The sequence below is a fragment of the Dermacentor variabilis genome, unplaced genomic scaffold (genome assembly GCF_050947875.1).
Source record: "Dermacentor variabilis isolate Ectoservices unplaced genomic scaffold, ASM5094787v1 scaffold_12, whole genome shotgun sequence".
Classification (NCBI taxonomy): Eukaryota; Metazoa; Arthropoda; class Arachnida; order Ixodida; family Ixodidae; genus Dermacentor; species Dermacentor variabilis.
Window position 1 is genome coordinate 41,497,739 of NW_027460280.1, and position 16,072 is coordinate 41,513,810.

The 16,072-nt window shown below is 48.5% G+C and overlaps 1 protein-coding gene across 1 annotated transcript in view; it reads right to left on the bottom strand.

Annotated features, from left to right (window-relative positions):
- Positions 1-16,072, bottom strand: part of LOC142566273 (uncharacterized) — a 93,590-nt gene that overhangs the window by 41,751 nt on the left and 35,767 nt on the right. The window contains exon 4 of the mRNA XM_075677157.1: positions 4,983-5,116. Within this exon, the coding sequence (XP_075533272.1) occupies positions 4,983-5,116 (134 nt within the window). The remainder of the gene's footprint in view (positions 1-4,982; positions 5,117-16,072) is intronic.

A 16,072-nucleotide genomic window follows, 5' to 3' on the forward strand; every position in this document is an offset into this window, starting at 1 on the left:
AGTGCTGGTCCTTGGCAGACGCCAAGTCCGTCGACCAGCGCAGCCACACGAAAACAGCTAAACTAAACAATTATCTCGGGGTCGTAACTCAGTACTTTCAACTGGACAGGTTAAGAAACGATGAAACTACCCGCGCCACCAAATTCAGACAAACGTCGACAGGCAAAACAACACAAAGTACGAGTATTGGAACAAGTGAACTTTACGAGCGCGCCTTTCTGCACACTTCAAGAGTTGCATTGCAAGTGATAGTGGCGTCATAGCTATTATAGCGGGCGCGAAAAAAAAAAAAACAAAAAAAAAGGTATTTATTAAAAATGAGAAAGTAAAATAGAGTTGTCCTTTCTTTCCTCGCCACACGTATATAAAATTGATCAGCAGTTTTATTTTCTTTGAATGAATTAGACTGTCTCCATTTATTCAAAAATGTTCTCCCCCCCCCCCCCATGTTTGTTCCCTATTCAAATAGTTGCGCTTCAATCGCTTATGATGTCGGTGACAATTTGTTCTGAACAGCCAGAAGATTCGCGACCTATTAGGATCGGCCTTGGCTATGCAGCTGCAGTTCTGTGGCTGTTGTAGCTTTATTTAGCTGCTTCAGCGGTACGCTACATGAATGCATAGGACGAGATAACAACAACAAAACTATTTGAATCGACGACACAAATTGTTACCACGTTAACTTCCTTGGCTTGCATAGAGAGTGCTCAAAATAAGCCGTTCTCGACCGGCACAATAGGGGCCATTTATATGTGACGGCTTCAGGCCCCTCGAAGCACTGAGCGCGCGAAGCTCAGCATTCGCCAGGTGCATCTGTGCAGGGCCGTCGCGGCACGCAGCAAGCAACGATGGTGGCAAATTGCAGCTCCCACAAAGGTGACCCTCGAAATTTGGAACATGACCGGCAGAATGGCGCGTGCGCGAAACGTTCACGCACCGCGGAGGGAACTTTTCACTCTTTAAAACTGAAGGTAGCGCTAAAAAGGACGAACACACGGTGAAAAGACGACACAACGACGAAGAAACGCAGTGGCAGCAAGTTAGCGTTTCTTCGTCGTTGTGTCATCTTTTCACCGTGTGTTTGTCCTTTTTAGCGCTACCTTCAGTTTTAAAGAATGCATCACTAACTAGCCCAGCACCAAGTTTTATTGAACTTTTCACGGTCACCGCCAAACGTGTGCACAGTACTGCTGACCGCAGAGTTTGCATGCGAGAGCACCAAATGGCCCATTGCGCGAAAAAGCCGGCGTCTGTCGCAGCGAAACGGCACCTAGATTCCCATTGGCTGATGCGCCACGTCACGTGCGCACCTCGACGGAGCAGAGCGGGCGAAAGGCAAGCGAAAGGGCGCACCTGCCGTCGCGGTAGTTGTTGCGTGACGGGAGAGGGCATAGCCGAGACGCCACCCTCGCTCTCGGAAGCCTGTGTATCCGCCCGTTCCTTGGACGCGTAAGCTCTCGCATGCGTTCTAAGTTCGCCTTGGTAATCGCTCTAAAGAAATGAGTGTATAAAAACAAAATAAATTCGAAAGGAAGAATTTTTTGAACCTACAACCCTACGCTCAGAAGCCGAGTGTCTTACCCACTGGGTTAAACTAGCGCCTCCTACACAGCAGCTGGGCCCGTACACTCTGCTTTCTGACATCATGCTAGACGACAGCGGCTGCATTTCGACGGGGGCTAAATGCGAAAATACCCATATACTTAGATTCAGGTGCACTTTAAGGAACCCCAGGTGGTCCAAGTTTTCGGAGTTCCCCAGAACGGCGTGCCTCACATCAGATTGTGGTTTTGGCACGTAAAACCACATAATTTAATTCATCAATTTACCATCATGCTACTTGGACCGAAATTTCCATTGGCAAGCACGGCGTGACGAAAGCGGTGACGTCAAAATCACCGCGGCTTACTAGGGAGCGTCCCCATTAAATTCTATGGCCGTCGGGCAAGGTAGCATGACGTCACGGATGCAAGTGCACCGGCCTTGTGCTATCTGGGAAGCGTTGACCAAGCGTTTCAACGCGCTCGCTTGCCTGCGAGGAGTTCATAACTCGAAGTACTGCTCAGCGGCGTCCATTTGGACATTAATGCTTTCGCATTCACAACTCATAAAAAACGTCTAGGTGCCCTCGAGTTTTCGGAGCATGGAAGTGGCAAAAGGTTACGAGCTCGCAGCTCAGTTTCTAATTTATGCATGCAATGACTTCACGGGATGGTTGTGGTGGTATTGTAGCAGGTGGTGATAGCTTTGCCTGTATGTCCAGCAATTTTTTCCCCTGAGCCTCTCATATGCTAACTCGGGTGCGTCATCAAACGTTGATCAACACAGTGTCTCGGAGGAAGCCAATCAACAGGCGTAGAACTATTTTCCTGATTACTGTAGGCCCTCCAGGGAACACTACGTCTTCAAAGCTCGCGTGTGGAAGACCCTCCTTTGTAGGCCGTCAAGTATAGCGCCTTTCTTTCCCCTTCAAACTGCGGGTACAGCCAGAGGACGGGTTCCACATCACCGAGAACATAGGACACAAATCGGTGAAGCGGATCGTCCGGTATTAAATAATCCAGACTTGGTTGTACTGGAAGCAAGCTATAAACTGCACCTTCCGGTTCCATAGCGTGCATGCGATGGCTTAGACAAAACTTGAATTTTTTCTCGGATGTCGTGACACGAAAACATTTCCAGGCGGGGTTGCAGCACCGGGTTGCCATAAAAACTAGCAATGCAAAACCTCTAAACGAGCAGAAAGAAGGAACTGTAAGACAGAACAAAATGAGTAGCATTCCTTAATTCAAAGCAAGAAGAAAAAGAAAGCAAGACAGCACCTTCTTTGGCAAGTATGCCCCAACTAACCGAACTTTATCGCACCATGGTGACAACAAAAGCTTTGTTACTTTCAAAGCAAAGGTAAATTGTCAACAGCATTTTCGTCTATTTGTTTCAAACATCTGAACGCACGGCGCACACTGAGGTTCTGGGAGACAACATTAAGTGATATTACTTACTTTCCCCAGTGTCTCAAAAGCAGAGGATTCGCAGTTTCTGAATTGGAAGTTCTGGCGTTACGATATCAAAGACGACGTACGCGTTTATGTGGTGCCTTACGCAACATTTTATTAGTTGCTCAGTCGCAAAGCACAAACCGTGGTGCGTATAACTGCAGTCTTGCTCTTCTCGTGAGCCAATTGACTGATCATTTCAGAGCACTCCGACAATGTTACAACATTGTGAAAAGCAGCAATCCAGCTTCATTTCGAGCTTGTAAGCAAGCTCTAAAAGTGATAATCCAAGCATATATATACGTAATGGAGAAGGATTGGTTTCACTTAGCTGCGCGGCCTTTGCAACGGTGCGTTCTGAAACCGACCGACCGAACTTGCGGGTATAATAATGCCTTCTTATCAGCCACTCTCAATTCACGACAGACACTTGATCGCCATCATTAGTGGCCCCTGCTCGCTTACTGAGTACTTGCCACGCAAAGACGAGCACCTTTATTACCATCCCTTGTTGTGCATATATACCAAATCCCGCATCAGAACTTGGGTGATGAGACAATGGTTAACTTCTCCGTGGCGCCTGCAGCGCAGTAGGGCCTAACTTCTGCGTGGCGCCTTCATGACCTGGCACCGCTTCAGGTCATGAAGTTGAATGGATGGATATTACAAGCATCTCGTTTGAAATGGGATGGTGGCGGATGCCACCAAGCTCGTCATTTTTACCTTTTCTTTTTCACCCATTTTCGGTCTTTAGTCCCCGCGGTTCATGTTAACACTGACCCTGAAAGAAATACAGTGCCCCAAAATCTATTGTCAACGTTCCCTGCGTTTGCTGCCAGTCGTCTTTTATACTAATCTCCAGCGCAGATTTATTAAGCTTTCCTTCACAATGCCCAAATTCTAATGCCTCTGGCAGGATTACTATGTCCTCGTTGACCTCTGCAGTGCACTCTTAGGCAAAGTTACCCCCTTTGGGGTGTATCTCTGCCACACAACAATAATCGTCATCTGTCTTGCTTGCGTTTCTTGAAAACGTTGTGAGCGCTACTTTCCTGCCGATAATGTTGTGTCATGTTGATAACGCGCATGCCGTTCGTGATTTGGAAGTGCCGGGCTTGCAGCGTTAAAGAAAGGAAATGCGGGCAAGACAGATGACGTTAGTCGTGCGGCAAGATACGACCAAAAGGGTGTAATTTTGTTTCAGAGTGTAGACGCAAAACTCACTTATAAAAGTGTTTCTTCACTGGTTGGCCATGGGTTGGCGTTCGGGAACGGTGTACCAGCCACTCATGATAGCAGTCGGTGTGATCACGACAAGCGATACCAAATCGCGGACGGCACTTACCTAAAATACGCTTTATGAAAGGTCCCGAATGCACAAAATTTTTCGTTCGTAAGTGTTCTATAACAGGGTGTCCCACGTAACTTGAGCCAACTTTTATAAATGTGCAAATGCCACGTAGCTCGACATAACAGTTCTTTGCTGTCGCTTGGAGATACTCATATTATTTGTTTTCATTCCGCCTAACTATATAATTACTCTTAATTCATTAATCTAGATGAAAAATGTCAATGAGAGAATTGTGGAGCAACACGAAAAACTCCCGATACAGTTTTCTGTTGCTCGATACGTGCTACATAAAAGTGTTTTTCCGAGCGTGAAACAAGCCCGCGATTACACGCAAAGTACCTCGAGCGGCCAGTCGCGCGGCAATGTATTCGCGGGCATCTTTCATGCTTGTAAAAACACTTTTACGTAGCGCGCATTGAGCTACAGAAAACTGTATCGGGAGTTTTTCGTGTCGCTCCACAATTCTCTCATTGACAGTTTTCATCTAATTACGCCATCTAATACCACCACATTCACTGGCACTGCACAACTGCGCGTGACGTGCTCGCAATGCTCTCGCACAGGACGGGCACTGAACGAATGCAAAGAAGCGGAACGGGCATTTCGCATGGGGCGTGTTGTGTGTGTGTACGTACCTCTCGGTCGTTAATCAGCCAGTGGAGAGTGGGACCCGCGCTGGAAGGGCCGCTGCTGCAAGTGGCGTTGATGCGCTCGCCGATCCGGTAGCGGGCCTTGATGCCGGTCAGGGTCGGACCCTGCAGGTCGGCGGCTGCCAGGGCCATGCCGGGAAGAAAAACTCGCGTTAATGCCGCAGCACGCGCGCGCGAGCTCCGCAAGGGCTGTCGACCGCAAGGCTCTCTTACGTGCGTAGATGCAAATAATGGCTGCCTTTCAGGCTCATAATAAACCAAAGAAGGGACGAGGAAAGAAAAGTTTAAAAGGTAACAACAATGTTACAAATGCTCCTTGAGCGTACAACGTCGAGGACACGTGCAAGATGAGGATATGCGCACGAAAACTTACGTCACCGTGTGTCCTAAGATCCAGTTAGTGAGCCTAGAGGTTCACAGAACGGCTCAGCTTGTTTTAAATGACAGTTCTTTAAATGACGGTCAGCATCTCCGAACTGTGAGCTCTGCCGTCTTCCTGAAACCTTGAACCATACATGCGATATGCGCTTGCCTTCAGCACGCGCACGAGTAGCAGGCGTCTGCTGTTTCCTTAGCTCGTCCTAATCACCAATATTGACAGCAACTGTGTCAAGCCGCGAATGAAACCTTTTTGGCGATGCCGGAAAGTTGCGCCCAAACAGGTCGAGAAGGTTCTCGTTCTCCTCGAAGGCCGCCAAGAGCGCGTCGACAGCAAGCAGACACTTGCCAATGTGCACGATGTCATCGGCGCGCTAGAGCTCAAAGTGAGCCTCCAATGACACGAATTAGGATTGCTTGTCAAAGCCCGCCTTATTGCTGAATTTGCCATTTTGTCAGTTTTTGATTGGCTCACTGGGCTGCTACAGCCTCTGTGAATCGCTCAAAACGCAACATGACAGGATTTGACAGTGTATTCTCGGGGTGCTATATTCCGGGGCCGAATTCACAACGCTTTTCGTGGGTAAGTGCACTTTGCCACTGACGGGCTGCCTTCGCTTATGATATGTCCATCATCAGCATTAGTAGGAAATTGGCCTTATACGAACAATTCTTGCGTCAGAGCTTTGTGTGAATACCGACCCAGAATAGCACCCCAGCACGATCACTTTCGGGGATACATTCACTTAGGTGAGATTTCGCGTGTCTAGCACCGGAAGCCATATCATAAGAAGCCAACAAACATTGACACCGAGGACAATATAGGGGAAATTACTTCTGCTTAATAAATGAAATAAAGAAACGATAAATTAATGGAAATTAAAGTGGATGAAAAAACAACTTGCCGCAGGTGGGAAACGATCCCACAACCTTCGGATTTCGCGTGCGATGCTCTACCAATTGAGCTACCGCGGCGCCGTTTCACCACCCACTTTTTTGGTTATTTATGTTTCCTAGAACCCTGGGAGTGTTAGCCAGCGCCACCCCTCACAGACCTTGGCGGTGGATGTGGAACATCCTTTCTGCCGCAGGCGTCACGAGAACGTGATCCTTTTTGGTGAAGGCATCAATGTTGCCGTATTCGAGACCCTCGATCGTTATGTAATAAACGAGAGGAAAGGGGGGTTAACCGAGGGGCCCGATTTTTATTAGTCATATCATAAGAAGCCAACAAACACTGACACCGAGGACAACATGGGGAAATTACTTGCTTAATAAATGAAATAAAGAAACGGTAAATTAATTAAAATGAAAGTGGATGAAAAAACAACTAGCCGCAGGTGGGGAATGCGAAGGTTCTGGGATCGTTCCCCACCTGCGGCAAGTTGTTTTTCCTTCCGCTTTCACTTCTGTTAATTTATCGTTTCCTTATTTCATTTATTAAGCAAGTAATTTTCCCTATGTTGTCCTCGGTGTCAGTGTTTGTTGGCTTCTTATGATATGACTAATAAAAATAGGGCCCTTCGGTTAACCCCCCTTTCTTCTCGTTTAGCACCGGAAGCGTCAGGCTTCCTACTACTGTGATAAGAAAGCGTGATTAGCTCTGTGCGGTTCTGTGCCAAGAATTTTGTAGCTTGTACACGCCGATGCCTCCGGCACCTCGTGCGAAATCTCGCAAATTATCTCCAAACGCGTGGTCGTCCGTAAATGTGGCCCCAGGATGTCTAGTTCCGCTATTTTCGTTACGTTGGTTGAACGTAACGAAAACTGTTTCTATTTAAAAAGAAAAGGATAAAGAAAGAGACTTGCCACAAGAGACCTATAGCTGACTTTACCATTTATTAGCCCACATTCTGCGTTTTCAGTAAGATGAATTCAACTGAACCAAGTCACCGGATCCTTCTATTTCTCGCTTTTTGTTTCGCCGGCGACCCGTACGGCCTTGAGAAGTTCCAGGAAAGTTTAGCCGGTTGCGTCCGCCTGCTAACTGTTTCGTTTCACGTGTCCACCATGGGCCGGCCGGCTGCAAAATCTCCTCGACGCTGCGGTCGCCCGTGGACACGGCGGAAAGGATCGATGCACGCACGGATGCGGTGCGATTGACCCTCTGGTTGTTTTGCGTGGCCAATCCCGGACGGTGAGGCGGCCGTAACCTTGACAGCACACGCAATGATCGGCGCGGCACTCGGCCGCGTCGTGGGCAGCCGCTGTCGGTGGGGTTTGCGAGAGTAGGCGCGCATCCAGGGAATTTGTACTGCGGGCTGGTTGCACCTGGGCGCGCTGCCGTGTTAACTGCTGCACGCAGTCGCCTCACGACTGGCTGGTAGCTCGACTTCTAGCGTAACATCTTATCTTACAGCGAAGCTATTTACCTCTAGCCCCTGTATGCATCCCCCGCATGCTGTTGATCCATGCATCGAAATTGCCAACGAGCACAAGATTCTCGGAGTTATTTTCACGTCACACGTTAGCTGGGACGCGCAGGTAGATAGCATGCGCAAAAAACTTTCATTGGTCACGGGCGCGGCTACAGCAGCGGCTGCGGCATATGCATGGTAGGTGCGGTGACCGCGGCGGCGCTTGTGTCGGCGTAGTGCGACGGCGTATTAAGAGAAAACGTATGATCTCATAATGTATGCAGCCTAAACAGTTTCGCTGGTAACCCGTCCCCATATAGATGTTGCGGCCCCACGATTTCTTTTTCATGCGAAAGCATCAAATGGGGCCCATCGAGCGAAAAAGCGGGCTTCCGTAGCAGCGAAGCGACGCCACGTCACGTGGCGCCTCGACGGAGCAGGCGAAAGGCACTGCACCAACAGCGCGCCAGGCGTTGCGGGAGCGGAGAGGGCATCGCCGCGACGCCACATCACCCTCGCTCTCGGAAGCCTGCGTTACCCACGCGCTCCTTGTCCGCGCAAGCTCTCGCCTGCGTGTTAACTTCGCCTCGGTAATTGCTGTCAAGAAATTAATGTATAAAAAGAACAATGCATTTGATAGGAAAAAAAAGTCGGCGGTAGTGAGTGTCGAACCTACAGCCCCACGCTCAGAAGCCGAGTGTCTCACCCACCGGGCTAAACCAGTCAAGCGTCTCAACGCACTCGCTTGCCTGCGAAGAGTTCATAATTCGAAGGACAGCGCAGCGGCGTTCAATTGGACATCAATGCTTTCGCATTCACAACTCATAAGACGTGCTTAGGTGTCCTCGGATTTATCGTGTTTGTGAATAGGGGACGGGGGCTGCTTCTCAGTCAATGACCCAATAACCATCGCTATTCACAGCCTTTCGATGATAAAGCAAGCGCATTCTTAATTCCACTGCAGCAAAATGCGAACGCTACAAGTCACAAAACTCCAAAAGGTATTCAGCGAGACCACCTCCCCCCCCACCCCCACCGCCTTCACTATTTTGACGTAATTCACAAATGCAAGGAAGTGCTGCAGAGCTCGATATAGCCAAAGGTCGTTCAAATGGCGGGCGTTATCAGTGGGATGTGTAGCACCTGCAGCGGATTCAAGTTGCGCTCCTGTACAGTTCTTTTTTTCCTCGTTTTTCGTGGAGACGCTGCAGCTGGTGTACAAGGACGGTGACTGTGGATTTTTGCATATGAATCGCCGTCAATACTACACCTACCAACATGAAGCATGGGGGTGAGAGGAAGGTATTTTGAAATATTCGCTTATTTTTGCGCGTGAATCAAGCACGTCGCTGTCATACTGTATAATAGTATAGACATATACATTTTCACATATCCATATTAAGACATACCTATACATAACGAAAGTTATGCTAAACAGTATACATCGTCGCAGCGATAATTTCGGGGTGTTAGGGTTGGCGTCTGACACCACGTGGCGACAGGTCATTCACCCGACCTTCCCGGAACCGGAGCCCACGTGCACCGGAGGAGTCATTCACCCGACCTTCCATGCACCGGAGCCCACGTGCACCGGAGGAGTCATTCACCCGACCTTCCCGGAACCGGAGCCCACGTGCACCGGAGGAGTCATTCACCCGACCTTCCATGCACCGGAGCCCACGTGCACCGGAGGAGTCATTCACCCGACCTTCTCTGAACAAGAGCCCAAGTGCACCGGAGGGGTCATTCACCCGACCTTCCATGCACCGGAGCCCACCGTACCGCACTGGTGCCGAGAAGTGCGACGCCTGCCTATCGAAGCTCGACCGACATTACTTATTGGGTAGCGTGGCGTTGTCGGCGGGCTGCAGGCATCCGGTAGATCATGGCGACCAAGCAGGGGCGAGACGATTTGCTAGTGCGAAACTTGCACGGTTTATTCAAAGGTAGTTGAAAGAAAATAAGGAAAGCATGAAGTATGAAGTCTCAAGTAAGAAGTATGTCAAAGTACATTTCATCATCATCATCATCATCAGCCTGGTTACGCCCACTGCAGGGCAAAGGCCTCTCCCATACTTCTCCAACAACCCTGGTCATGTACTAATTGTGGCCATGCCGTCCCTGCAAACTTCTTAATCTCATCCGCCAGTACATTTCGGAGCCCCTTAAATAGCTCTCTACAAATGTGGGCGGGATCTTGCTTCCATCGATGACACGTGACAGGCACGGAGAGAGGGCCCCTCCTCCTGCAATACCAAACACGGGAAGGAGAGGTCGATCCTCTCAGCGACGAATCCGGTCGGGTGAACGACCCCTCCGGTGCACGTGGGCTCCGGTGCAGGAAAGGTCGGGTGAATGACCCCTCCGGTGCACGTGGGCTCTTGTTCAGAGAAGGTCGGGTGAATGACCCCTCCGGTGCACGTGGGCTCCGGTGCAGGGCAGGTCGGGTGAATGACCCCTCCGGTGCACGTGGGCTCTTGTTCAGAGAAGGTCGGGTGAATGACCTGTCGCCACATGGTGTCAGACGCCAACCCTAACAATATAGCGATCGCAATTATATGGACGCTCCAAGCGAATATTTGCCGCCGTCGCCGTGAGGTTCCGTATATATTTAGTTATATATATGCGATATGCCACGCCTTGCTTTATATGATGTGCGGTGTATACGTGTTATATTGCCACCACCAATATATCACTAAAGTTGCTCACGCTGCAGGTCTTACATTCTTGACAGTATTATTACTCGGAATTTTAAGAATGGAAGCCCACAAACAAATGTCATCAAACAAAACACCGACAGCGCGTGCCTTTTGTTTTAAATCTTCTCAGACTTAAATATTAAAAGTGCGAAACAATGTAACAGAACTCAAACCTGAAAGTGATGCAATTCTATTGGCGCGCGGCTGCGCACTACCTCCGGGACCGGCCCAGATATGAGGTTCGAAACGTGCCGGATACGGAAAAGTGCTTGGTAGTAAAATCGCTAAGAAAGACGTTGGCTTTAATTAATAAATATGAATGAAATTCTCCGATTGCAGGATTCAAACAGAGGACCTCCTAAGCACAACTGCTCTTTGTTACTTAGCTTAGGTTCATTTCAATTTATACTGCCACAACAGCTACGAGTATTCGCACTTCGTGTAATATTCTAACAAGTTGCCATCGCATTCATTGCGTCGCCGTTACGGTGAAACTGTGATATTTTAAAAATGCGTAAACATTTCTATACCTACCCAACGAGGAAATATGTCCGCCCGTCACGTAAGAACAATTGCTAGAAAGAAATTAACGTATAAAACAAAACAAATCTGAAAGGAAAAGCTTTGGCGGTGGTCAGTTTCGAAACAACGACCCCCCGCGCTTGCCGAAGGTGAATATATCTGAACACTATGAATGTGTTGTGTCGGCGGTACAAAACACATGTCAAAGTATACTTTGACATGTGTTCTAGAAACTGTTCATAACTCATAGAAACTGTTCTATAGAACAGTTTCTATGAAGGTTTTGTTGAAAGATTTGGTGATGGTGGAATAAAAGCCATCTCTAGGACCACATGTAGGTAGAGTCGACTGGGAACACTGTAGACATAAGAAAAATTCCGATTTTGCGAAAACTTAATGCCAAACGCCAAGTCCCCCATGCGTTTCGGTGGTCGTGGGATGTGCGTTCGATGGGGCGTTCCTTCACCGACCTAAATGCCACAGATCTCTGAGGGATCACGCGCTTAGCGTGAGCCCTCAATGAGTCAATGAGTTGATAAGCATGATAAGAAGTGAGTGAGAGTGATGAGGGATTATAGGTGTCTCATCACGGTTGATTATGGTTAGACGTGGGTGGATAATGTGCTAGAGAGCGATAACGGCTTAGGATGGTCGGAACCATTATGATAAGCTTATAAGTACGATAATAGTCGGATCATGTCCGAGAAGCTTGATAAGGACTGATAAGAGTTGCCAAGGGTCGGATTATGTGCGATAAAATTGATAAGGACAGATAAGGGCTGATAAGGCTCGGATCGAGTCCGATAAGGCCGATAACAACCGACACGGGTCGACAAGGGTTTGTACTGATCAGATCAAGTTTCATAACATTGATAATGGCACCGGGCTGTGTCGAGATGAGCAAGCGGCACAATGCTTACGCTTACTTAGGCAACTCCCAGAGGAGTTTCTGCGTGACTTTATTTTTTTAACTGGAAGCTGGGCAGCTATTATTTCAAGTACATGGGTGATCAGCTGGTAGCGCGCTTCATAGCGCTGTAAAAGTGTATCCCAAAACAATTTCTCCCAACTGGTAGAAACATTATACAGAAAAAATGTGAAAAACAGTGTTTCTCGCAGCAACCTATATATACACACACGTTCCGAATGCACTTGAGAAGCGAGGAGAACACCCAAACGATTGCAACCGAGCAATATAGAAACTGGCGCGCCGCTTAATACCAACTTTAAGAATGCGCATTTTTATGCGTCCCCGCGTAGGTACAAGATACATTTATATCTGATACCGGTAACTCCATCTACAGGGAACTACCTATTCGCGCGCAATCTCTGCATATTTTGTTGTTCTCTTTATTCAGAACTTTCGGACACTTTCACGCGACAATTGATATCCTGCATTCGAGCCCTGCACATAATTAAACTACACGCCCGGTGCCGTGAAACATACAAACGCTGATTAAGGTCGAGAAGCAACCAACGGATAACTATCTAGCTCTCGCACCTACAACATCGCATGCCTGAGAACGCCAACACTCATGTGGCACTGGGAAAGGAGTATAACTCTATCACTGTTGTGTGCTCACCAGCCGTTTTCGAGTATACGCCATGTTATACGAAAGGTGTGAGGTCCCTCGGGCCCTGGCATTCTCACGTACAAGCGCGCTCATACATCAGCGCATATGCGCTGCCAAGAAGAGCCATGCCTAAAGGAAGTCGACGTAAACATTGCAAACGCGCGAAAGCAGCAGAACAGTTGCAAGCGTCGCGCTGCTGCTTCGGACGAGAAGTTATGGCGAAGCTCGCCTCCCATATGGCTTCGATAGCGCAAACAAATACCAGACACGCTTTCGCAACATGCGGCTTCTACACTTGCGATGCACTGGAAGTGGTGGTGTTAGTGAGAAGCCAAGCAGATGGGGTCGTCAGCAGGGACAGCGTTTCTATACGAACACGCAGTGAAAGCATGCCGCTTACTGCAACACGCGTCCCAAGCGCAAGAAATGAAGCGTAAACCAGGAATGCCAGCCAGGAAGCATGCGTGTCAGCTGTGTGTACACAGCGAGGAAGATGCTGGAATGTTCACCGGGGAAAATGAACATAAACGCATGCGCACACGCAGAGCGAAAATAAACATTTTTGGCTGCAGCTATATAGCGACCACTCGGAATGACGTAAACGACTGAGTGCAATCGACTTTCAAAGTCATGTTGCAAGCACGTTGAATAGTCAACATAAGGAGGCCAATCGCGCGCCCCCTTCGTTTGTGATTCACGCTTGCGTTTCCCTTGCGCCGCAAACTGGCGCTTGCGCTGCTGCAGTAAAGAACTGACATACAATGGAAGTTCTGGAGAACTTCAAGGTCAGGTATTCCGATATGTAGTTCCTTTGTTTGTAGACTAGGAGACAAAAAATCGTCCGTGGCGCGAAAATTAATTCCACATTTGCAGCTCGGTTATTACATGGAGGGGCAGACGAAACTTGGGTGACAGACAGGTGACAGCCGTTAAAACATTTCCTAAAGACGCTAATTAAAAGCTCAAGTGATTAATTTTGTTAAGTAGTTAAAGATGGTCGTTCCAATTTGACGAGCAAGATGAGTGCCCACCTCTCCATATACTGCTGCAAAGGCGAAATGGTGCTTTGCGCAGGCGGTTTACAGAGACTTCGAAAAACGCGAGCTCCATACGATATACCAGAGGGAGTGCTTTTTCCCTTTCACATACTGTTTATATATATATATATATATATATATATATATATATATATATATATATATATATATATATATATATATATATATATATATATCTGTGTGTGTGTGTGTGTGTGTGTGTGTGTGTGTGTGTGTGTGTGTGTGTGTGTGTGTGTGTGTGTGTGTGTGTGTGACCTTGTTACGCAATTCATCAGGGGCTCGTGAGGGCGGTGCCGGCGTCCGCACCTGCCCTCGGAAGGTCCTTCACCGCAGCAGGAATGCGCATCATCAGCTCTTCACAAAGGATAGGGACGTGACTGCATTCAGCACGCACTTGTCTGCACTTGCAGTGCTGCCGATACACACACACTGAACGGATGGGTGGCATCCCCGAAACACGATGGCCTAACAGGAAATATCAAGCTCCCTCCAAGCGAGTGAAAGTGCAACGCCGGCGCCGCTTTGATTTATATGCACGTTCGGGGATGAGAGGCCCGCCTTTCCTGCTGGCTGCAAAACGGTCGTTAACGCACATGTCCAACGGAAAACCATGCAGCATTGTAGAAGCTATAGTGGCCGTTAGCAACTCGAGAGTCGAGTTCAACTTTTCTTTTTCTTTTTTATTCCCAGTTGTTTTTCATTGGTCGCCGGCCGCCGCTAACATCATTTTTGCTATCGCGATTTGCCGGCTCCTGCTATAATCAGGCAACTATTCATAGCCTATGAATAGGAGCCCGATTACCAAAAGAACAGAGGGCGAGGGCTGTTCGATACTCGCTGGCGTCTTCGCTATCGGTAGTCCCACCGCTAGTGTCTTCGCCTTGAGAGCTTTGTGATCAACGGCCTGATTGGCTGACGGCCGCTAGAGCTTTTATACCGGTGCATGCACGGTACATGGAGCGCGTCAGATTACATGCAGATACAACCGCGCGGGCAATAACAAATGTTCCTTCTCGGTCGCCGCTGTTGTTGCGTAATATTCAACATTGGTATGACAGGCACCGCCGCCCACACGACCTCAAGAGGAAAAAGACGGGGTTGATCCGAGAAAGGAAAACAGCCGAGCCATGCACGCGCCACGGGTGGGAAGAAAAAAGAAAGTGAGCGGGCTCCCTTCAGCGCAGACGCATTGACTTTTCAAGATGACTTCTGCCCACGCGTTCTGTCTACTCATTTACGGAACCTCAACCGTACGCAACGTCAACACGGGAAATGAGCCGTCAGTGAAAGTGAATCTAGAGGGACAAGCAAAGAAAGCAATAATAATGGCAGAAACTGAGCAGAGCAGCAAAACAGCTGACGACGCTTGCCGCAGGTGACGCAACGCCTACAAGGGCTGCGAATGGTCGCAGACTTTTCTAATGGAGCGCGCACTCGTGCCAAAAGTGTCGCGTTTGCCTAGTGATGCCTGGAGCACCGGGCACGTACTCCTGCAACGACGGGTGTTTCCCTATCGTTGACCCGCCATGGAAGGGCGTGGCTGAGACGCTGTCGTAATCAGGCGCCCCACAGCTATTACGCGACGACGACATCGCTCCGAATTAAAAAGGACTGGCTGGCGCCGGCCGAATGCAACTTTCGCACACAATATTTTCTCCTCTCGTCTTCGCTGTTAATTAATCAACAATGTTCAACGTTCTTTGCAAATCATCTTAGAAACAAATGTAAACATGTAGATAGAAGTTTATAAAGCGGGTATAATGCAACGCTTGTATTCCAGTGCTATTTCTTTTGGCGCTTCTTCAATGGTCCGAACGGCGCTCCGCCCATGCTATCCCTCTATAGGATCGGCCAGCCGTGAGCGGAGGCTTGTAAGAAATATCCATAATGGGGCGATATGAAGGCTTACATTACACCGGCCTGTATTCACAAAAACCTCCTACACTGGAGTGTTTTCGTAAAAGAACATTTTAGGCAATCCAGATGCTGGACATATTTGTTTATTAGCGAAAGTGGCTGGGCAATGGCAAATCGCTTACGAACGAAAAGTTTCGTGATGGGCGTACGTCGGCGCTTATTTTTCCATCTACGTCGAATATCATCGGGCGCCAGTGCATGCCACAAGAAGAAGTTACAAACGAAGCCAGGCATAATTCAGGTATACGGGTCGAACCTGCGTGACTAAATGTTGACGCTCCGCCGAGGTGTAGTTAAAAAATTCCAACTTACGGAGCACGAATCACGGCCCGTGCTCGCAAAAAGCTCTTACGGTATACACAGAACCGTTCGTGAGAGAAAATGCCAGATAGTCCTGATGCTGGACGTATTATGGACGAAAGGAGCCGGCCAATGGAAAACCCCACTTACGAACGAAAGGCTTTATGAAACGGCCCCATATCTTTTCTCAAGAGACAATCAACACCAGCTTCGACGCATGTAGCTCTACCGCCGAGTCCGCTTTTTTTTTTTTTTTTTTTTTACAGCGAA